Source organism: Odontesthes bonariensis, chromosome 10 (assembly GCF_027942865.1).
Source record: "Odontesthes bonariensis isolate fOdoBon6 chromosome 10, fOdoBon6.hap1, whole genome shotgun sequence".
Classification (NCBI taxonomy): Eukaryota; Metazoa; Chordata; class Actinopteri; order Atheriniformes; family Atherinopsidae; genus Odontesthes; species Odontesthes bonariensis.
The window spans coordinates 14,736,756-14,759,134 of record NC_134515.1 but is presented as its reverse complement, the minus strand read 5'-3'; the positions used below and the strand labels follow the sequence as shown (position 1 = coordinate 14,759,134).

The window sequence follows — 22,379 nt, the reverse complement described above, 5'->3', positions numbered from 1 at the left end:
ACCGACTACAGAATAAAATAGATGGTGTACTCGCTTGTTTTTGTGATGCAGACATCATTATTGTTTTTTAAACCTAAAAAAACAAAACTGAAAATCAGTAAAACTAACATTATTTACCTCTGTAAAAAATAAGAAGAATACATAAAAAAAAAAAGAAATACAGAGATGGTTTTTAGTTAGAGTAAACTTGTTGTATACCACTGAATAGTAAAAATGTTATTTTTGAAAAGAAAGCAATTAACTTTAGAAAATGAATATCATTATGAAGGCAATACAGAGAAAGTTTACTTCCTATGAGGTCCAAACCTAATTTTGAGCTGCGTCTTTCCTTACTACACTATCGGTGTACTGCTAAAAGGACTCAAGGCATATAAGAGAATAGATATTATTTTTTGTTTATCGTGTTTATTGACATGTTTTTGTGGTTCTTTGCCATAGATAAAGTCCTACTGTTAGTCATGGTGCAACCTTTGTCAAAGTAAAGGAAAATTATGATATATAATTTAACACAGGAGCAAAATTACCACCATGAGACACACCTATTAAAATAAGACACAGAATGAACACCCATCCGTCCATTTTCCATACCCATTTTATCCTATTCAGGGTTGCAGTGAGGCTTGAGCGTAGCCCCTAACCCTAACCCTAACCCCTATCCCCTGCTGCCATTGGGCAAGAAGGAGGGAACAGCCTGGATGGACCACCAAAGAGAGTCCATCTAATAGATAAACAACCAAGCCCACTTGCACTCACTCCTATGGTCAATTTTGAATGACGAATTAACCTAACATGCATATTTTCGTTAATTTCGTTTCAATTTAACCTTATTCAATTTAATTACATACGGTATTGTTGCTTGTATCTAAAATATTAGAAACACATAATTTGCCCTTGTTACAAGTAGTTAAAAAGTTTCATTTTTGATGAGAAGTCTGTCATCAGACTGTGAGCGCCCCCTGTGACTAACTTTCACATCTTCTTCCTCCAGTAGTTAGTTTTTTTTCTATGGGATTTCAAGATGGCGTCAAGCGGAGGAGATGGGGAACACGAATGGACAGCGGCAGTACGGCCGCTGTTATCAGCCTCGTACACCGCTTTTGAAACGAAGGAGCTACCTCAGCTGATTGGCTCTATAATTAACAGGTAACTACTTAGATGTCAGTAAATTCCAGGCTTCTCTTAGCTTGAAACTGTCCGTGTTCACCCGGACATAGCTGGTGGGCTAAGTTGCTAACATAGCTTGATAGTGAAGTTCGATGGAAAACGATACCCGCTTAGCTAACATTAGCAGCTAGCTGTCTACTAGAGCTTAACTTGCACTGGTACCCAGTTAGTTTCTGACTGTAGCTAACATGCTATCGCTATCCAACTTATTCAAAATTATTTTAACGTACACTGGCTGGTGACTTAAACACCATCTGAGACGCAGCATGACCTATTATTGATCTAGCCTTTTCTTTAATGCAAGTTATTTGTTAGACAAATGGTAAACAGAGTCGCGGTGTTATGGTTTGTAAATTTGCTTCATCATTAGCTAGCTAACACAAACATTAGCCTGCTAGCTAACCAAGGGCCTGTAACCGTATACGTTAACGTAATGTTGAAATGGCCCTATTAGAATAATATTTGACTGTGTCAACTGACTTAACTGAGCCTAATTAGATTGGGTTTGTGCACTGAACTTGTCAAATACAGTCTTATCTGGAAATGTCAATACTCAGTTTAAGCATTAACTAAATGTTAAACGTTGCTAGTCCGTTTAGCTGTGTGATTATGTTTGGGCTGAAAGTAGGCGGGGACCATATTTCTCGAGCAATTTTTGGTCAGGGGATTTTTGCTGTCGACTTAAATGTTTTGCTTACAAAACACTCATTTAATCGTTTTGCTTTGCGACTACCTTTGCGGGTATTAATATTGATCGGCAAGCCAGTATCTCGGTTGCCATATGACACCCCGTTGGAGTTGTGACTCAACCTGATTCCCTAGAGAAATTTAGACGTATTTATAGGTTTCATTTCCTGATAAACGCGCAGTCAAAAAGCAGAGGCACTACTGCGATTCAGAGTTTTTGTTTAATTTGCCTGTCATTTTCTTCGGTTATTTTTTTTAAAGGTTTTTCTGTTTCATCAGAAGTTTGCTTTGAGGAGAAATATTAGAGAAATTGTTTGTTTTCCTCCTTAGTTGTGTAAAGCTAACAAGTCTGTTCATAACAAGACCTCAGGTGATTATGCAAACGAAATGAAAGTCCAGCCACATCAAAATCCAAGCTCTCTGATCACTAGCTTTAAGATGGATAACCTTTATTTTATGACCAACCTCAGAGTTTGACACTGAACCTAATAAAGATGAGTTTATCCAAGAATTGGTTATTTTGCACTGATTATTTTGAATGCTGTTCGGGATTAGGATTTTCAGTTTGTGAACAAATATGTTATTTGGCAACAAGGGGGAATTTTTACTACATTTCTATACTTGCACTTGGGTGTCTTATAGAAAGAGAATCGAAATACTTTATGCTCAGTGCTGAGAAAGAATAAGCAAGTTACGACATGCTGTGTAAAATGTTAAGGTGGCAGTGCATTTTTGGTAAGGAACACTCTGTAACCTGTAGCTGCTACCATTGTTACCTCACTACTTATTGTTTTATTTGTCTTTAAACTTATTCAAAAGTTTAAAATCTGATGGAGATTGGGAAAGGAGAGAGAAAAGGGATCTTATTTAAATAAATAGCCAAGTAACAAGTATGAGATTTAAAGTGACAAATCCTCAGGAGCTTTAGGACAGTTTTGCTCATGAACAAGCCAATGTTGTACCAATATTTGGTATGTTTATCATTTGTTTACAAGTCCAGCAGTGTGCCAAAAAAAAAAACATGGTATGCAAAGTCTTTCCAAACAAAAGACAGTCTCAGTGCAAGTGAGCATGTATGTAGACAGTAAATGAGCATATATCTATATTGGTAAGAGCAGAGCAGACACACATGTTGTTATTTCTTTACATGTTATAATAAAGTTCAGAATCATGAATTATTATTTTTTTCTTTTTTGCTTTATTGAGTTTTAAGTTCAGTGTTATAGTTAACACATTTGAGGATTTTATCTCTAAAGCCTGATTCTTACTCGGCGCAACCTCGCTTTGACCCATTCTTACTAGCTGGTCGCAAATGGCGCAAACGGTCACTTGACCCAAAATTCCGCCACGCCCCCCGTCGCAAGCTAAAAAATCCTTGCGCGTCGCAAGGTCGCACACACAACTTTTTTTCTGACTTCGCGTGAGCTCAACCGGAAACAGCTGACCAAGAGAAAGGAAACATGAACACTGCAGAGACCACGGTGACCGAGAGGGTGCGCCTCTACAAACATCTGTACGACACGTCTATGAAGTTACACTGGGACAACGTTTGACAAAGTTCGTCTTGGTGCAAAGGATGAACATTCCACCTTCTCTTCTGTTTTTGCCGCAGCCGCTTAGCTCTGAGATACATATAGGCTACAGTTCTACACCCAGAATAAATTCATTCCGCATCCGCATCAGATGTGCCAGCCTCTGCTGACGTGACACCACAGGTGGCATTGTGTATGCTTTCTTCGTATGCTTTTCTTCGTCCGGTTCTTCAGCTTGTTTCCTCAACAGTGACGCCCGCTGGTCTGGAGAGAACTGCAAATGTGACGCATACTGAGCTGAAGGAACTGTGAAGGGGCTGGCGCTTTCGATGACGTCATTAATGGTTCTCGAGCCAGAACAGTTGCGCGGTTGCGCCGAGTAAGATCAGGCTTAAGATGTTGCCAGAGTGCGAGAGGTTGCTCTGTAGCTCTTATTTTTTGGATGTATTTTTGATGCTTTGTAGACGTGAAACTTGGAAGAAGTAAAGATCCCCCTTATAACAAAATAAGGTGCCCCCAGTATCACCCATTTGTTGCACATCCGATCCTCTCTTCTGTAACAAAAAAACAAAACAAAAAAAAACTTTGTAAATGTTGTATGAAAATTTATATTTGACGGCATGTAACTTGATGTTTCACTTTTTTTTGCAGTGAATCAGACATTCTTCACCACGACAAACAGTATGAACCTTTCTACTCATCCTTCGTGGCCCTCTCTGCACATTACATCACCACAGTATGTGGACAAAGTACGTGTCGCTCACTTTCTCTTTAATGTAATATATGAAAAATAAAACGTGTAAAAACAAAGGGTTGTGCTTTTCCTGACCAGCTAATTATTTTTGTTTTGTATCTCTAGTACCGAGAAATCAGTTGCTGTCAGTTGGAGCAGCATGCAAAGTATTGATTGAATTTTCATTGCTACGCCTGGAGAACCCGGATGAAGCATGCGCAGTATCACAGGTGAGATAAACTGGAGGTGGAGAAAGTTTTAGTCAGCTACTTGGGCTTCATTTATTCTCAATGAGTTTTGTGCACTTTTAAAGGAATTGCATTTATTTGCAACTTGCACTTTTTTTCAATGTTCTTAAACTAAGATATAATGTTATTAATTTCTACAGAAACACCTGATTCTTCTGATAAAAGGACTTTGCACCGGCTGCAGCAGACTAGATCGCACAGAGATCATTACCTTCACTGCTATGATGAAGTCTGCCAAGTTGCCTCAAACCATCAAGACCCTGTCAGATGGTGCGTGTCTCTTAATTGATGGACTGAAACTAAATAATGCTCCTGTGGTTGTTTAAAAAAAAAAAAAAAAAAAAAACATTGGTAGGACAATGAGGGGGGAAAGGAAGGACGACAAGAAAGAAAGAGAACAATTTTTGGAAATTCATTGCTGCTGTTGGAGACATTTTGGGCTTTTATACAGGGGATTTTTATGGGTCCATTAGTTTCCCATGTGGACTGCTGTGATTGAGCAGTGATACAGGTGTATTAACGGGGCTGCAGTGCACCTGTGTGTGCTGCTTAGTTGTAGGATATGCCCTGAAGCTCTTAAAAGCACCCGCTTGTCCTACTATTTCTAGTCAATATGAATGTTATCAAAAAGGATCTTTAGTCTGCCATTTATTGCAGTCCAAGCAGCGATATTGATATTATACATGTTGTCATAGCTGTGATTGTACATTTTCGATATATTGGGCTGCCCTAAAGAGTATGTTCTTTTTCAATTTAATAGTGGAAGATCAGAAGGAGTTGCCCAGTGCTGTGAGCCCAGAGCTTCGACAAAAAGAAGTAGAAATGAACTTCTTCAACCAACTGACTTCAGTTTTTAACCCCGACCTCAGCAGCATCTTGGGCTCCCCGTCAACAGCACACATGCAGGCGAGTGTTGCACATCTAGTGCCCTCAGTTTGTCATCAGAGAACGGCAGCTGAAGTTAACCACTTCATGCTAGTCAAATCCATTTGCAGAATATAAATATTTGTTTCTGTTATTTTTTTTGACAGCATTCAATACAGCTGTTGTGTCACTGCTTTTAATTGCAAATGATCATCGTCATCATTTTTCATATTTCCCCAATTGTAGGCTGAGAGTGATAGTGATGACCAAACCACAGATCAAGCTGTTCAGGCCAAAATGAAAAATGCCTTTGTCTCTCAGAATGTGTCAAGCTTGCAGGAACTTGGTGAGTAGCTGTTCTTTTGTTGTGAGGACTGTTGGTTTATATATTGATTTATTAGCTTGAACATTTTGTCTTGTTCCAGCTGCTTGTGGTGAAAGACAATGGAAATCTTTCTCTTTAGCTATTGACACTGTTGAACTAGTGGGACTCAGTGCTCTTCATGTGTTTGTATTGTGACTAATTACACAACATGCACCTTTGTTATGGCACTGTTAAACTCTTGAACTATAATTCTTTCAAGTGCGATGTCACCTGTTCAGGCACGTTTTCTTCTTTACATTCTGGTGACTTTTGGTTAAGTTTTATGTTTCTCTTTGTGTTTGTTTTGTATTCACAATATTTGCCTATTTACAGTGCTTTTTTCTTCTTCTTCTTCTTCACAGGTGGGTCTGAGAAGTTGCTGCGAGTGTGCCTCAACCTGCCCTACTTTCTACGTTACATCAACCGTTTCCAGGATGCCGTGTCAGCCAACTCTTTCTTCATCATGCCTGCCACAGTGGCTGATGCTACTGCTGTTCGCAATGGGTATTTATTTATTTATTATGTACCAGGACGATATGATCAGCATATCAGTCCTAAAATAGAGTGTGTTAGTATGCTATTGGTTTTAAATTATCAATGTACTTTTAGTATTTTTCAGCTTATATTCGGTATTTGATTCTTACCTAGATTTCACTCACTGGTGATAGACGTCACCATGGCCCTGGACACACTTTCCTTGCCTGTACTGGAACCCCTGACACCAGGGAGACTACTGGATATGACTGTGCTGGCTTTAAGCTGTCTCTACGCTGGTAGGTTCTCGCTTTCTGTGGTTAAAATGGATTACATCCTCCAATAATTCAAAGTACTGTAAATATAACAAACCAAACAAGGAATAATTGAATAAATGACAGTGGCATCTGTGTCCATCTACAAAGAACAACTGGGTAGACTATAAGGCACTGTAGCCACAAAACAAGGACTGAAAAGTTATACCACCACCTGGAGCTACGAACGCTTTTTCACTTATTTAACTGAATAAAATGGTGTCAAAGTTATTGTTTGCATGGTGATGAAAGTTGGCTACTTTGATTTGAAAAATAATATGTTTACCCTTCAGGTGTGAGTGTGGCCACTTGCATGGCCATTCTTCAGGTAGGTAGTGGCTTGCAGCTTCGCTCTGCCTCCACTGGCACTAAAGAAGAGGACTATGAAAATGATGCTGCCACAATTGTCCAGAAATGTGTGAGTATCATGAATACAATATCTCTATATAAGTGTCCACAGATTCTGATTAGTTTCTACCTTGTGCATCCTATCAAGAGCAGAACTTTGATGATTAAAAAGTATGACTTTTTTTATACCCAACAGCTGGAGATCTATGAGATGATTGGACAAGCAATCAGCAACTCTCGCAGAGCTGGAGGAGAGGTGAGTTCGTTGGTATATGAAAGAAAAATAGCATTGAAAAATGTATGCCTTTTCTAGTCTGCGTCACTTCACAGGTTGACAATTTTTGATGTTAAGTATAAGAACATACTAACTGTTTGGTCACTCTGTGCACTTCAGCATTACCAGAACTTCCAGCTGCTTGGAGCGTGGTGCCTCCTAAACAGTCTTTACCTGATTCTTAACCTGAGCCCAACTGCTCTGGCAGATAAAGGGAAGGAAAAGGATCCACTGGCTGCCCTTCGTGTCCGGGATATTGCTGCTCGTACCAAAGATGGCGCAGGATCGCCTAAACTTGGTCCTGGCAAAGGGTAATTCTGAATGATCAATACAAAAAACATTATTATATATTATATTATATATAATAATAATAATAATATAATATTCCTCCTATCAATGGGCTTATCTAATCTATTGATAGTCATTGTGTATTCACTTATTTGCTTTTGTCAATAACTGGTTTGCAATGTGGTTACCGCAGTTGAAACCTATGAAGTATCGTAACATTTTCTTGAGGGTCTTTAGTCCCAGGAAAGGCTCTGTGTTACATGTTTGACTCTTCTATTATTTCAAAGCACAAACATATTTCTGACATTGTATTATTACAATTGTTAGAAAATATCATCTATCAAAATTGATTTCTGCATTCATTTTCTCTTTTCTGCTCTCCTCAAGACACCAAGGATTTGGAGTCTTGTCCGTGATTCTGGCCAATCACGCCATCAAACTTTTGACTTCGCTTTTCCAGGATCTACAAGTGGAGGCTTTGCACCGAGTAAGTGTAGCAAACAAAAAATATGCTTGCCTTTTCTAGGTCCTGCAGTGCTATTTATCCATCTAGATTGTCTTGGTTTGAAATTCTGAGTTTTGAGTCTGCCTTCGCTTGAAAAAAACAGAAGTAAATTTCACCAGATTTGTGGTGACTACAATTCCTTAAAATACACATATAAAACAAATGGAGTTTTTCTGTTCATAATTACCTGTTAGCACAAGACAGTCGATAAGATGTATTGTGACTAATTTAATGTTGGACCCATCATCTCTTTGTCAAAGAAAAAACATCAACGAGGAAAGAACCATTGATCTTTTCATAAAAAGAAGCTCTGCTTCTCATGACATTATATAAACAAGCTGTACTTTTGGATCATAGTGTTTGAGGACACAAAAACGTTCTTTCCTTCTGTTAAGTCCACATGACTTCTAAGTAGTATTTACCAGATAATGGTACCAGACAAACCAGTCAGACTAGCTTTGTGAATTTCTGGCATGATTTGTTAGTCTTGCAGTATTAGACAGTTATTCAGTGAAACGTAAAGACATGTTAACATTTGCCTGAAGAACCAGTTAAGGAATCTCAAAACCTACATTTCATTCTAATTCTTCTCCCTATCTTTAGGGTTGGGCCAGTGATGGACCACCAGCTGAGCTCAACATCATGGCACAGAGCACCTCCATCCAGAGGGTCCAAAGACTCATTGACTCTGTGCCCCTGACAAATCTACTCTTCACTCTTCTCTCCACCTCCTACAAAAAGGTGCATATACTCATCAAATTTACATTTGAAGGATTTTTTTTCATAATTTCAAGACAAATCATTAACATGAATTAGGTGTGCAAGAACATGCTTATTCAAAAGAAGCTTTGAGCTTTTACGACAATATTTCTCCCCCCACATTTTAAAACAAATTTGGTACATGATCGTTAAGAGAAAATAAACTGAAATGCCTTGTATAGTGTGATTGTGAAGACTTTATTGAGGCTATTCTCTCATCTGCTTCCATCAGGCTTGTGTTCTCCAGCGCCAGAGGAAGGGCTCAGTGAGCAGCGATGCCAGTGCGTCAACAGATTCAAACACCTACTATGAGGATGATTTCAGTAGCACAGAGGAGGATAGCAGCCAAGGTACTTCTATCTTTCTGAATTCATTTTGGAAAGCCTTCTGATACAATATACTTTGTGATATTGTCATGCATTCAGTCGCACTTTGAAACTTTTCCAGAGGACTTTGTTTGAGAAAATGCAGCTGGTAATTACTTATAAAATTCTATGAATTTGCTTTCACAATTTATATAATTGCAATACAGCAAAATGGTCAACCAAAACTGTTAATTTCCTTTTGGGATGTTAAAGGAAGGTCTTGTCAGCTAACTGTAGATATAGTGGAGACGTCCTTATCACATGTTGATTAAACTGACCGTTAATGAGTCAGAGGTGTTGTACGTTACCTGCTCTCTGTGACAGTGTTTTTTTAAAAATAGAGTTATGTTTCTTTGCTTTGTGTATCAGTGAAGCATCAGTTAGGATCAATCAGTCAGGTAATGGCAGAAGCGCGAAGGTTAAACGCATATATACTCGCACAGTGATGTAGTAATTTTTATTTTGTCCCTCCATCACACAATGACAGTGTAGTTGACAGTTTTTACTATTTCAGCAGAGAGAAGACAGGAGAAGACAAATGCAGCTTGTGTCTCAGGTCAGCAGTTTTCTGTCCTCAGGTCAAAGATTTGGTGTTCACATCACTGTTCCAGATTCATTTTTGTACGTATGTCACACAGTTTAGGCTCTGAGCTTTGAATCTTAATAGCCTCCAAAATGATCAAGCCAGAGATGAACAGCGCCTATTATAAAAAGTTTTTTTTTTTCGGTCTGAGGTTCATCTGTGGCTCCTAATGTTTCAAAGGATGATACCAGTGATATTGACATGTGGGTGCTCGTTATTTTTAGTATTGAAACTTTTGATATATATATATATATATATATTTTTTAAAAAAAGAAAAAAGCTGACCAATAAACTTGAAATATAGATTAACTGACACTCTGTATTTTCTGTTTATGTGGGAGAGTGACTGTTCAATGTGAAAATAATGTAAAACCCACATCAAAATATTGGTATCTGTGTTGAATAAAATAACTTCAAGTTGTGCTTAAAGGGCTTAAACACACAATGCTTTGTCTTGCTGTCACCTGAAGTTTTTTTTTTTTTTGTATGTTGCATGCAGATGTGAATATCAGTTTAATGTGATATTCTTTTCGAACTTGAAAGTTGCATCTTGTTTTTGTATTTGAAATGATCTCGCTGTAGTTGGGCAGTATCACCCACATGGATTGATATCGGTGTTTGGTGTGTTGTGAGTCATCTTAAGGACACAGGTGGGACCTTGACTAAAGACTAAAATGCGACTAAGATGACGGTAACATCTGTGTAACTGTGTTTCACGGAGAGTCCTTTCATTGTATTTAGGCACTCGTCTGGCCTCCTCGTATTCGGAGGTTGAAGTCCAAGAGAGGGCTGTTAATTCTGTACTTATGATCAACTTAAATGCACGTGTTGGAACATATCATAAAACCCATAGAGTTTGGCTGGAAAATTGACCTACCTAATCTGAACCTGAATGGAGACTGGTCACATCTGGTCACACGTCTGCATTGCCCTTAGCAAGCACCGTGTGTGTAGGTAACTGTATTATATGTTGAAGTATGTCTTGGCCGGGCAACTAAGGGATGCAGTGTGGGTGAAAAAAAAAAAAAAAAAAAAACCCTCGGCCCTAATAATTGAATTAATTTCTTGTTTTTGTTTAAGTATTTCAGTTGTGTTAATTGGATATTTGCTGCTTTTTAAAAAAAACAAAACATTTTTTTATTAGTGAATGTGAAAAAAGTAATAATTCATGAGGTAGAAGAATTGTTTTTTCTTTAACAGTTGTTCAGATCAAATTAAGTAACCAAAGAGAGCGCTTGTTGTTTCCGATGCATGTTGCCTGTGCATACAAATCTAATTCCTGACACATAGAGTAGAAGATGATGCCTTCTGCCGTGGAATCATACTGACTCATGTTGAGTTTGGTTGAGATGTGTGAATCTGGTCCTAGCATTGTTTGTGTCGTTGTTGCCTGTTTCACAAAAGCATGTATAGGAATGTGCACACTCAAAGGCAGCTATGAAGTTCTACAAATCTGTTGTTATAACAGAGTGTCAGATTATTTTGTGGTTTTGGAGCATTTTCTTCCAGCAACTATGTTGACAGAGAAACACAATAGCATTAGCTTTGTTTTTTCAGCATTTTACATCCTGTTTTGTAATGTGGATCAGGATAAATACATTAAATAAGCTTTATCTTAACCTCAATGAGAGAAATGAATAGTGCATGTATTTGAGAAAATGTTCAAATTCTGCCTCATTCTTAATTCTTTGGTTGTTAACAAGAACTAAGCGTTTGTTCACTATTTACTGCTGTCCATGACTCTTTTCCACTGCCTGCACTGTGTTGTAGGTGTCATGAACCAGTGTGAAGCTTTTTGTGTATTATTGACGCCACTGCAACTCCACAAATACCTCATAAGTTTTTAAAGATTTCTCACTTCCATTCTAGGAAATCTATAATCTAAAATATCTTACCTTCTTGGCAGATGATGACAGTGAACCCATCTTGGGACTGTGGTTTGAAGAGACTATTTCTCCAACCAAAGATAAAGTGGCCCCGCCACCTCCTCCACCACCCCCACCCCTCGAGACCTCGCCCAGACTCAAGAGCCCTAGCAAACAGAATCCAAGTGAGAATGGCAACATCTTAGCGGGCCGAAAGGATCCAGAACTGGTAAATACTCATTTTTATGGTGTATTGGACAACACATATTACACAGACACGGTAAACTGCTAATTCATTATTATTATTATTATATCGCAAAGTCTCCAACAGCTTCTTAAAGTCTTGTCTTGTAACAGTCCACTGACCGTTTGTTTTGTTAGTTCCTCAGTTTGGCCTCGAGCATTTTGAACTTCATCACCATGTCGATGCTGAAGTCCAGGAACAACTTCATCCGCAACTACCTGAGCGTGTCTCTTACAGAGCAACACATGGCTACACTAGCAGGCATCATCAAAGATGTGGACAAAGATGTCAAAGGTATGCATTACCATAATAAAGATGATTTCCCTTTTTTTTTTTTTTATAGTTCACAGACCACAGTAATTAAAAGTATTATTCATTTTTGTCTTTCAGGTTCCTCAGATGAAGTGTTTTCCTTAGCCCTGTACCACTTCAACCACACATTGGTAACCTCAGATCTTCCATCTCCGGCCTTGCAGGTAAGGGGATGTTTGTTTTTGTTATGCCAGTTTGTTGTTCACACAGACGGAGGATTTAGACCAGTAGCTGCCATAAACTTATAATCGAATTCAACAGATTGGTATCCAAAGCCTGTCCTTTTTTGTATCTCTTGTCATCCCCAGAACACCCTTCTTCAGCAGCTAGGGGTCGCTCCCTTTTCTGAGGGTCCCTGGCCTCTGTACATTCACCCTCAGTCGTTGTCAGTCCTCTCTAGACTTCTCCTCATATGGCAGCACAAAGCCACTGTGCAGGGAGAACCAGATGTGCCAGAGTGTATGAAAGTCTGGGAAAGGTATGACGGTTGTGGGAGGATTTCTCTGTGGTGTAACCAACCTAAGCTGTCTGTTAGAACTGTTGAAGGGAACTACTTAAGACTTTTAATTGTACATTATAGTGGAAAACAATGACGGTTTGAATATTGTCGTAAAATGGATATTGAATTTACATTGAACAAGTGAGCTATAGTTTGCAAAATCACATCTGATTGTATTCCAGTCTACAAATCCACACATTTCTCTGTTTTGTTTTTGTTTTTTATACAAAATTTCTGCAATTTTTACTGTCCTGCTCTCAGATTTTTAGGGACCTTGAAACAACACACCATTCAGGGTTCCATTCATGCAGAGGACGACCTGAATGTGGAACACCTCCAGCTGCTGTTGCTCCTTTTCCACAATCTGTCAGAACGTGGCCGTCGAGCAGTCCTCACCATGGTCACTCAGGCTATTTCTGAAGTGGCACAAAGCAGAGACTCCCAGCTGAAGGCCATACCCCTCAACTTGGCTCGCTTGTTGCTGGTTTTTGACTACTTGCTGCGCCACTACTCCAAGGCTCCCTTATACCTCTTTGAACAGGTCAATATTTATTTTGAAACGGTTCTTTTGTTGTCGTATTGATAAATTTCACTTAACCCCTCCTGTTTATTTCAGTCTTTTTATTCAGTCTTTTTTCTGTAGATTAAAATATCATGTAGCAAGCACATCAATTTGAGAACTGACAAAATGAGAGCAACTCAAAGCTCCATCCTGTTTAAAACATAAGGGTAATTTGAGTGTAGTTATTCACAGTGTCAGGTCCTGAATGATTTTTTTTGTCTAAGTATCTTCTTGATAATATAACAGATTATTTCTCAGTCATGGCTATATATGAGGCAGCATTACATTCATTTACACAAGTCATCATTATTATCATGTCTAATAATATGACTATAGGTGCAGTACAACCTCCTCACCCCACCATCCACCGGGCCAAGTTCTGTTCAGGAAGGTGGCAAACGCGGCTGTCTCCCACTTTACTATGGATTTAAAGAGGTGGAGGAGAACTGGGCTAAACACTGTGCAACAGGTAAATCAAATGAAACCGTATTTTTTTTTTCTCATCTGTGAATAGGATGTGTAGTTGTTTTTGGTTTTTTTTTTCTGATGAAAAATAATAATCTTTTTTTCATTTTCAATTTCAATTCCCACCTCCTTTTTTTTTTTTTGTTTAGATTCAAATGTTCAACCCAAATTCTACTGTGTGCTGTCTCCTGAGGCGTCTGAAGATGATATCAGCAGACTAGACGGCAAGGTGAGAGTTGGATAATCTTTTGTTCATATCATATAGTTTAATGATGATATGGCTGTGCCTTGCTGTTATTTATTTTGTTCTACGTATTTATCTACGTATTCTTTTGTTTATTTATTGCAGGTTTTTCCAAAGCTGTTCAATGGGGCTGTTAAATATGATGAACTGTACGCATGGCTCATCTCACTCGTAACAGCGGGTTCACAGTTTGACACTGCAAGAAGACAAGAGAACAAAGCCATCACTCCTGTGGTAAGAACACAACCCACTGAACAAACTGAGCTGCTTGAAAAGGATAAGCAAACCCATGAAGCAGGTGTCCTCTGCAGTGTTACATGCTCACTGCGGCTTTTATTTATCTTTTATTTGTGGTTCAATTAGAATGTTTGCAGAAAGAAAAGTGAAAAGACATTTCATAATGATGATAATGTTCGGTTTCGTTAGTTTGGTTTCTTTAATGTTTGAATGGGGACAGTGCAAATCCCTACCTCTGTCTCACTTGTCACTGTCTCAGTGCTGGTGATGATAGATGAAAGCTATGACTTAATAATATTAAATGTCTCCCATCTGATAACGACACATAATCTGTTTGATTACTGTTTATGATGTCATGATGGTTAGGCTATTTTGTGATGATGTGGACATTGGTTGACAGCAAGACGTCTTATTTAGCCAGTAGGATTGTCGAAATAAAGTTTTGACCACCGTTTGGTACCATTTTATTAAACTGTTTGTTTGATCAACACACAGGAGGCCTGCTCCCTTCAGTACTTCTTTCTGGTACTATGGAGAATCTTGGGTGTTTTACCACCCTCAAAAGCCTTCATGGAACAGCTAAAGACTGGGTGCAGTGACCCCAGTGAAAGTGACATCCTGCATACACTGCGATGGACCTCACGTCTGCGCGTGTCGACATACGTGAATTGGATCAAGGTGTGTTGAAGTTTGAAAGTACCACAGAAGACTTTATTAACATGATAGGTTATGTCTTTAACATTATGTGGTTTATTTTTATGTATGACTATGTGCCATCTTGACAGGAACACCTGGTGAAGCAGGGATTGAAAGCGGACCAAGCAGCCTCTCTCGTTGAGATGACAGCTGCTAGGTGCAGCACTGTTAAATATGATGTAGATCTAGCAGAAGAGTACATTGCCAGACAGGTAACAATTGCAACATAGCCTTCAGTGATATGTGTAGCTATTGTTGCTGTGTCAATTTTTACTCAACTGTTACTCTTGGACAACCTTCTTCTGTTGCAGATTTCCACCTTCTCAAGTGTAGACCCAAAAGTCATCCTTCCCCTTCATCAGTTGCCATCTCTACAAGCCATCTATACCTTGGATGCCGTCATCTCTAAAATACAAGTTTCCTTAGATGAGCATTTGTCCAAGGTTGCGATTGAGGCAGACTCCCACAAGTCCTCTGATATCGCGAAAAACTTGCTGCCTGCCACTCTACAGCTCACTGACATTTATACGGCCTTCACAAGGTGAGTAAGGGGCATGTTTAAAATGCCATTTTACAAATGAGCTGGCAGATGAAATCCTTCATCCTCCATCTGTTTAAAATAATTTAGTCTGATGTAATCCTCAAGCCAAACTTGTCTTGATCAGATCTTACCTGCTAATGAACATCCCAGAGGAAGGGGGAAACAAGCTGACAGATGCTAAGCTCCAGGGTTATGCTGCAGTTCTGTCTATTGGCTCCACCCGATGCAAGGCCAACACGCTCGGTTTGTTAAAGAATGCCTCAATCATCATGTTTAGTTGTACATTTGCTTTGGAAACTTTTCTAGAAATCGTTTTTTTTGTTTTTTTTAAATTACACTTTCATTTCAATCTTCACAGGTCAAAGTATAATGCAGAACTTGCCAACAGCTGTGCAGACGGTATGTGAGACTTGGAACAGCGTCAACACCAACGAATTCCCCAACATTGGCTCATGGGTACGTGATTTAAGTTGTTGCTGCAACGCTCTTTGTCTATTTTTTTTTTCATTAGGTTTGTTAATTGGGAATTCTGGCACTTGTTGAAAATATTCATGAATATAAATGAATATTTATTTTAAGAAAATAGTGTAATTACAAGCAAAACTACAATATGAAGACTTGGTTTATACACATTTTTGTTCAAGCTACTGATGTCAGTGAAAACAAATATTTGTACCAACTTTAAGACTAATAGTGTTTTCTTTTCCAGCGAAATGCGTTTGCCAATGATACCATTCCATCAGAGAGCTACATCAGTGCCATCCAAGCGGCTCATCTGGGCACATTGAGTTGTCAGTCCTTGCCTCTGGCCTCTTCTCTTAAGCACATCCTTCTGTCCTTGGTTCGCCTCTCTGGCGACCTCATTGTGTAAGTGGTAGTTTATCTCTGTTCATCAGTCCAACAGCGTTATGGTATAATCTTATTCATGAAAAACCTGTTGGTTAATTCTGCTGCATGTTTGTCTCTTCAGTACAGAGGAGTTGAATCCCACACAGATCGTGAGGACTCTGCTGCCCCTCATCCTGGAGAGCAGCACAGAGAGCGTAGCGGAGATCAGCAGCACCTCGCTGGAGCGCATCCTTGGCCCATCAGAGTCCGACGCCTTTCTGGCGCGCATCTATGAGCGTTTGGTGACAGGATGTTACAACATCATTGCCAATCACTCAGACCCCAGCAGGTATGCCGTGTGGGATGTGATTCATTCACTGAACCCACACAGAACAGTTTGGTACCATTGAATCAACACAGTTCGTATTGTGAAATTTGTAATTGTTTTGCCAAATTCACAGATAATCCTTCCCCTGTGCAGCTCAAAGTCTTTTTGTTGACACATTGTTTTTATTATCTAGCCTGTGTGTTTATGATTAGGTTGTGCTGGATGATTTTAAAATACTGTCTCATCTCATGTTTTAGTGGTTTGGATGAGTCGGTTCTCGAGGAATGCCTTCAGTACCTTGAAAAGCAGCTTGAGAGCAGTCAAGTCCGAAAGGCAATGGAGGAATTCTTTTCATTCAGGTGTTATAATAATAATAATAATAATAATAATAATAATACATAATAATTAATAATAATAACACACCTATGATTATTCCACATTTTTACTTCCATCTCACTTTTTTAATTTATTTTTTCTTCTTTTCTAGTGGTGAGCTTGTCCAGATTATGATGGCAACCGCCAACGAAAGCCTGTCTGCCAAGTTCTGTAACCGGGTGCTAAAATTCTTCACCAAGCTTTTCCAGCTCAGTAAGTCTACTGTTAAAGTTGATTTCAAACGATGAAGCTACAGACAGTGTCTCTATGATCACCAGTGTTCATAAAAAAAAAAAAAGCCTCTCTAACATGCAGAAGAGTTTAAAAAAAGTTTGTCTGTTACACAAAATGGCTGTAGATGGGATTTAAAAACATTGCTATATAATCAGACACAGAAAGCAGAAACTTAAGCTGCAACTCTATTGAGACGTTTCTCATTCTTTTGGCTCAGACATGGGAAAAATGGCTGATTGGACAGTGCTGTCAATAATTCAGTAACACAATCTGTTAGATTTCTCAGAACAGCTGATTAGAAGCCATGAATAACCCAGTTATGCCTAACATGACACTGACGCATTCAGAAATGTCAGTCTGAAAGTTGTAACCTACATACAATGAATAATTCTGTAAGTTACATCTCACAAACTCATCTCACCCCCCAGCGGAGAAGAGTCCAAACCCAAGCCTGTTATGCCTGTGTGGCTCTTTGGCCCAGCTGGCCTGTGTGGAGCCCTCCCGCCTGCAGTCGTGGCTGACACGTATGACAGCTACCCCACCAAAGGACTCAGATCAACTGGAAATAGTGCAAGAAAATCGACAGCTTCTGCAGGTGCTCACCACTCATATTGTGCGCGACAATAGTCAGGTGGGCGAAGGAGTGTGCACCGTCCTCCTCAGTACACTTATTCCCATGGCAACAGACATGCTGGCCACTGGTGATGGAACGGGCTTTCCTGAGCTTATGGTCATCATGGCAACTCTCGCTAGTGCTGGACAGGGGGCTGGTCATCTGCAACTTCACAGGGCAGCTATTGACTGGCTGACCAGATGGTAAGAGATCAGTTTCATTCAGTATTATCAGAAGAATTACTTTTCAGATTTTTTTCGTGGAATTTGATTTCAAATTAATCTCCTTTTTCTGCAGTAAAAAGTATTTAACACAGAAGAATGTTGTGGAGAAAGTCAGCACAAACTTGTCCCATGGAAAGGTAAAGGGTTGTTGTTGTTTTTTCTCTTTACTATCTAAGTATGTAACACTAGTTTACTTCAGTGAGTTGCTTTGACGTCAGTGTTAATTATATTGTAAACCGTGGCTAACCCTGTGTTTCCTCTCTGGTTTCAAATGGACTTGGATGAATTATTACAGTAACCGTCAGGCCATTAATATATGTACTTATTTTTTATTATCAGCATGCCAGCATGCTTGAATGCTCGTGCCACATCATCTCCTATCTGGCTGATGTGATGAATGCTTTGAGGCAAACCAGTGGCCAGGGTACATCAGCGCCGCTCATGGAGGGCGATGAGAAGGCAATGGAGGTTGACTCAGACTGGGTTGAAGAGCTTGCAGTTGAGGAGGATGATTCCCAGGCAGAGGACTCTGTAAGATTTTATCCTTCAATTTCTGTCTTTCTCAGATAGGACCATGTTTTCTAAGTGCATCCATATAGGTTACAGACCTAAATGTAAAATTCTTTATAAGTGCATGGTCTTGTGAATACCACTGCCACAAAACGACTTTGCAAGTTTTCCTGTTTTTTACGTTGTATACAACAGCATTTTTGTGTTAGATTTCTTAACTTTATAAAAAGGTCATTATTTTAGGAAATTAAACCCTTTGACAAATAACATGCAATGGTGAACAAAGAAAGCTTTGTACAGGCTTTTTCATATTTCAGATTGATTTAGGTTCAGGTGCATACGCTTTTATCTTCTGGTTTAGGTCAAACTACTGCCTAGTAGAGCAGAAATGATACATAATTGATTTTAGCTACATTCTCATTCTTTAAATAGAGGACATTTCTGTGATCCAAATACCAAGAATTCTGTTTGTGGTTTCTTTTTTTGGTTTATAACAGTGGTCGGTAGAATAAAAAGGAAATAAACAACAATTTAATTGATTAAATTTATAAAATTTAATTTTTTTTTAGTTTTTTAAAAAAAAGTTTTTATCATCAGGGACATCATGGCTTAATTTCTGTTTCGTAATGCTGGCTAGCCTTGTCATAAGTTTACTTTTTTTGCCTTCATCAGTTTCTTTACTCAAAAAAATCAGGTTGTTAAAATACTTTCTTTTGTTTTACAGGACGAAGACTCCCTTTGCAACAAACTCTGCACTTTTACCATTACTCAGAAGGAGTTCATGAACCAGCACTGGTAAGATGAGCTTTTACCCCCCTAATGATTTTAGTTTTAATTTTGAGTGATACCAGAGGTTTTTTGGTACAAATCAGAATTCCCCTAACACCTAAAAAGTAAGTTATCACACACAAAAGCTTTTTATAAAGTTAGAATAAAGAAGAAGATACATTCTTAAGCTATGTATATGTGTTCAGTTCATGAACTTTGTTTGAAATGGCATGAGTCTTAATTTGTCGAGGAACAGTTCTCAAAATGAAGTTTAACTATGATAAAGGGTTTGGGGAATTTTAACTTCTGTCTTAGAATGTAAGCTATGTGAAAATAATCTGAGTAACATTTTATTGAGTCACTGTTTAGTTCTTACGATCAGCGACCGCTCCTTCAGTGCAGACACACAGCAGTGAAACCAGGAAGTGCATTTACTTCAACATTTGTTGATGATAGACATTTCCAAAAGGTTCTGTGTTTTGATTTGTACATTAGAACATAACCACTGTGATATATGCAGAGATGGACCTTTGGGTTATAATTGGTGTTCCCTCTTCTCATTCAAGTTTGATGCACCACCGCAGCTCACGGTTTGTGGGTGGGTCTCTGCAGCCGACTGAGGCAGGCATGAATGGTGGAAGTTTGAATGTTATGTTTGCAAAGACCAACAGCTGTTCCTACAGTAAAAAGTTATAGATACCAGATTTTGCGAGTTATGGTAGACATTAAAGCAGGATGACTAAGACAAAAAGGTGTACGTTCAGCGCTGCAAGCCCCACAAATGTCCTGGGTAATATAAAAAGTATACCAGCCTCCAGTCTTTTTCTGGGGGGTAAAATATTTCTACTCAAACTCTGTTTAATGCCTGGTTCCTGTAGTAGAAATGGAGGAGATCAAGGAAAAGACCCCACGAAAAGACCATCGTACTTTTCAAAATGACGCTTTCATTGTTCACTGATGCACTACGTTGCTTTGTTTTTTCCTTATTATTTTATAGGTACCACTGTCACACCTGTAAGATGGTGGATGGGGTAGGTGTGTGCACAGTGTGCGCCAAGGTCTGTCACAAAGACCATGAGATCTCCTATGCAAAATATGGCTCTTTCTTCTGTGACTGCGGTGCCAAAGAGGATGGCAGCTGCCAGGTGAGACCGAATACCTCAGGTCATCATGGGAAGAGAACAACAGCGGTAACTTTGGCTTGCAAGTCATTCCCCCATTGACTTCCATCCCGTCATTTCATTTGATCAGGATTATAGCTAGTCCACACGTATGGCCAGAAAATGAAAGAAAACATGTTTTAAATACCTGCTAGAATTTTTTTTTGTGTATTGAAAAGGCCAGTTTCCCTAGTTATTTGTTTATTTTTGACTGTGCATGTGAAGAACAAACCATCAACTACATTTTACTTTCTGTCTGGTAATCACCAAAGGCCTTAAGCATTTTTTCCTTTGTTCTTGTTATTGCATTGCTTTCTTCTTCCTGTGTTAGAGTTAAGATTGTTTTGTGCACTTTTGTGTCATTATGATTTTCACTTTGGAATTGGATACATTAAGAATTGATGTTTACAATACTTTAAGAGGATAATGACGTAAGAGTCATTGGTATGCAGTGAAGTCATTTTTTCAGTATAGTTATTGGTCCAGTGACCTCAGTAGTCCTTCAATGTATGATGTATGTTTGGTTTTGAAGACAACTTAGAAAAACTATGCCTTTATCAAGCACAGTTTCTTTTGAACATTCTTTGACTCTGTGGAGAAGCTAATAAAGTGAAAGCAAACTATTATTATTGTAATTTTAGAAAAGTTGATGCTCTTAGATTAAACTATTGAGGACATTTAATGTGCTACAAGAGTAAAGTATACATCAAAGTTTGGATGCACATACTCATTCATTACAAATCTATAGTCCTGTCCAAACCATTTACTGGTGTTGTATATGTTTCATTGTAGTCTTCACTGGTCCTTTGTGTGTCCCATCATCTGCAGGCCCTGGTCAAACGCAGCCCCAGCAGTGGAATGAGCTCCACTCTCAAAGAATCCTCAGCGTTCCAGAGTGAACTGCGAATGCCTGAGAGTGCTATTCGCCACCAGAATGCTTCACCCTCTGACAAGGGAAAGGTCACCATCTGTGATGGCAAATCTGGTGATGAGGACAGACCTAAGAAGAGCAGCGTGTGCAAAAGCATTGAGGGCTGCCAGGAGGAGTTACTTGCACAAGTGGTTAGAGAAAATATCTTTTCTGGATGTATTACTATTGGTGTCTCTTGTTTGGTCTCTCTTTAAACCTTGAGGGTCTATTTTGCAAGTACTGAACTGTACATTGTGTAACCTGTGCTTTTGGCTTTCTTTCCCCGGCAGATGGGATCGTCCACTGCTGCAGTCATACTCGAGATGCTCATGTTTCTCATGGAAGCGATCCAGACCAACTTCCAGCAAGCATCCGCCGTAGGCAGCAGCAGTCGGGCTCAGCAGGCCCTCAACGAACTGCATACTCAGGACAAAAATGTGGAAATGACAGACCAGTTGATGGTAATGATGAAAATGACTCCATTCTGTGATAATTTATTTAAACCTTCCGATAATCTGCATTATATTCATTTTATTTATGTGTACGAGTACAATGTTAACATTTGCTTTTTCTCAGGTGCCCACACTTGGGTCTCAGGAAGGGGCTTTTGAGAATGTGAGGATGAACTACAGCGGAGACCAGGGCCAAACTATACGCCAGCTCATCAGTGCACATGTCCTGCGTCGTGTTGCTATGTGTGTCCTGTCCTCACCCCATGGCCGCCGCCAGCATCTTGCAGTTAGTCATGAAAAGGGAAAGGTAAGCAGAGAGAGTAATCTAGAGCAGAGATTGGGATATGTGCAGGTTAGCAATAGATCTATTTAGCTGTAGTGTAGAACATTACTAGAAGGAAAAAAAGGCTGTTTACTACTTTTCATTCTTAAAACTGCAAATAGTAATGTCTGTTTTAAGTTTGTTGTTCAGTTTTGCTTAATTTCCTTCAAAGTCCCATTTATTAGTTACATTAGTGTTTAAAATGGTTTTCTGTTTTTTGTTTGTTGGTTTGCAGTTTCTTCACTGTTATCATAACATGTGAATAATAATTTTTTTTTTTTTTCTCTCCTCTCTGACAGATAACCGTTCTGCAGCTTTCCACTCTCCTTAAGCAAGCTGACTCGAGCAAGAGGAAGCTAACGCTGACCCGTCTGGCCTCTGCTCCAGTCCCTTTCACTGTCCTCAGTCTCACAGGCAACCCTTGCAATGAAGATTACCTGGCTGTGTGTGGCCTTAAGGTCAGAAAACCAGACTCTTCTAAACCTGAG

General features: G+C 39.1%; 1 protein-coding gene across 15 annotated transcripts in view; it reads left to right on the top strand.

Annotated features, from left to right (window-relative positions):
* Positions 1 to 995: 995 nt before the first annotated feature.
* The window catches only part of ubr4 (ubiquitin protein ligase E3 component n-recognin 4), a 45,233-nt gene continuing 23,849 nt past the window's right edge, over positions 996 to 22,379 (top strand). For 10 of the 15 annotated variants that reach the window (XM_075476407.1, XM_075476406.1, XM_075476400.1 and 7 more), the window contains exons 1-41: positions 996 to 1,143; positions 4,035 to 4,132; positions 4,243 to 4,346; positions 4,505 to 4,634; positions 5,125 to 5,270; positions 5,475 to 5,574; positions 5,955 to 6,096; positions 6,241 to 6,365; positions 6,674 to 6,798; positions 6,925 to 6,984; positions 7,123 to 7,313; positions 7,678 to 7,777; positions 8,399 to 8,536; positions 8,787 to 8,904; positions 9,434 to 9,475; positions 11,409 to 11,596; positions 11,749 to 11,905; positions 12,002 to 12,087; positions 12,232 to 12,401; positions 12,684 to 12,963; positions 13,321 to 13,453; positions 13,599 to 13,678; positions 13,799 to 13,927; positions 14,426 to 14,608; positions 14,716 to 14,838; positions 14,938 to 15,167; positions 15,292 to 15,410; positions 15,526 to 15,623; positions 15,877 to 16,034; positions 16,138 to 16,344; positions 16,581 to 16,682; positions 16,811 to 16,911; positions 17,361 to 17,748; positions 17,843 to 17,906; positions 18,109 to 18,300; positions 19,004 to 19,074; positions 20,045 to 20,237; positions 21,036 to 21,269; positions 21,408 to 21,578; positions 21,694 to 21,876; positions 22,191 to 22,349. In XM_075476407.1, coding sequence (XP_075332522.1) covers positions 1,019 to 1,143; positions 4,035 to 4,132; positions 4,243 to 4,346; positions 4,505 to 4,634; positions 5,125 to 5,270; positions 5,475 to 5,574; positions 5,955 to 6,096; positions 6,241 to 6,365; positions 6,674 to 6,798; positions 6,925 to 6,984; positions 7,123 to 7,313; positions 7,678 to 7,777; positions 8,399 to 8,536; positions 8,787 to 8,904; positions 9,434 to 9,475; positions 11,409 to 11,596; positions 11,749 to 11,905; positions 12,002 to 12,087; positions 12,232 to 12,401; positions 12,684 to 12,963; positions 13,321 to 13,453; positions 13,599 to 13,678; positions 13,799 to 13,927; positions 14,426 to 14,608; positions 14,716 to 14,838; positions 14,938 to 15,167; positions 15,292 to 15,410; positions 15,526 to 15,623; positions 15,877 to 16,034; positions 16,138 to 16,344; positions 16,581 to 16,682; positions 16,811 to 16,911; positions 17,361 to 17,748; positions 17,843 to 17,906; positions 18,109 to 18,300; positions 19,004 to 19,074; positions 20,045 to 20,237; positions 21,036 to 21,269; positions 21,408 to 21,578; positions 21,694 to 21,876; positions 22,191 to 22,349 — 5,943 coding nt within the window. In that variant the 5' untranslated portion in view covers positions 996 to 1,018. The remainder of the gene's footprint in view (positions 1,144 to 4,034; positions 4,133 to 4,242; positions 4,347 to 4,504; positions 4,635 to 5,124; positions 5,271 to 5,474; positions 5,575 to 5,954; positions 6,097 to 6,240; positions 6,366 to 6,673; positions 6,799 to 6,924; positions 6,985 to 7,122; positions 7,314 to 7,677; positions 7,778 to 8,398; positions 8,537 to 8,786; positions 8,905 to 9,433; positions 9,476 to 11,408; positions 11,597 to 11,748; positions 11,906 to 12,001; positions 12,088 to 12,231; positions 12,402 to 12,683; positions 12,964 to 13,320; positions 13,454 to 13,598; positions 13,679 to 13,798; positions 13,928 to 14,425; positions 14,609 to 14,715; positions 14,839 to 14,937; positions 15,168 to 15,291; positions 15,411 to 15,525; positions 15,624 to 15,876; positions 16,035 to 16,137; positions 16,345 to 16,580; positions 16,683 to 16,810; positions 16,912 to 17,360; positions 17,749 to 17,842; positions 17,907 to 18,108; positions 18,301 to 19,003; positions 19,075 to 20,044; positions 20,238 to 21,035; positions 21,270 to 21,407; positions 21,579 to 21,693; positions 21,877 to 22,190; positions 22,350 to 22,379) is intronic. The other 5 variants (XM_075476409.1, XM_075476408.1, XM_075476395.1 and 2 more) reach the window with 4 other exon arrangements.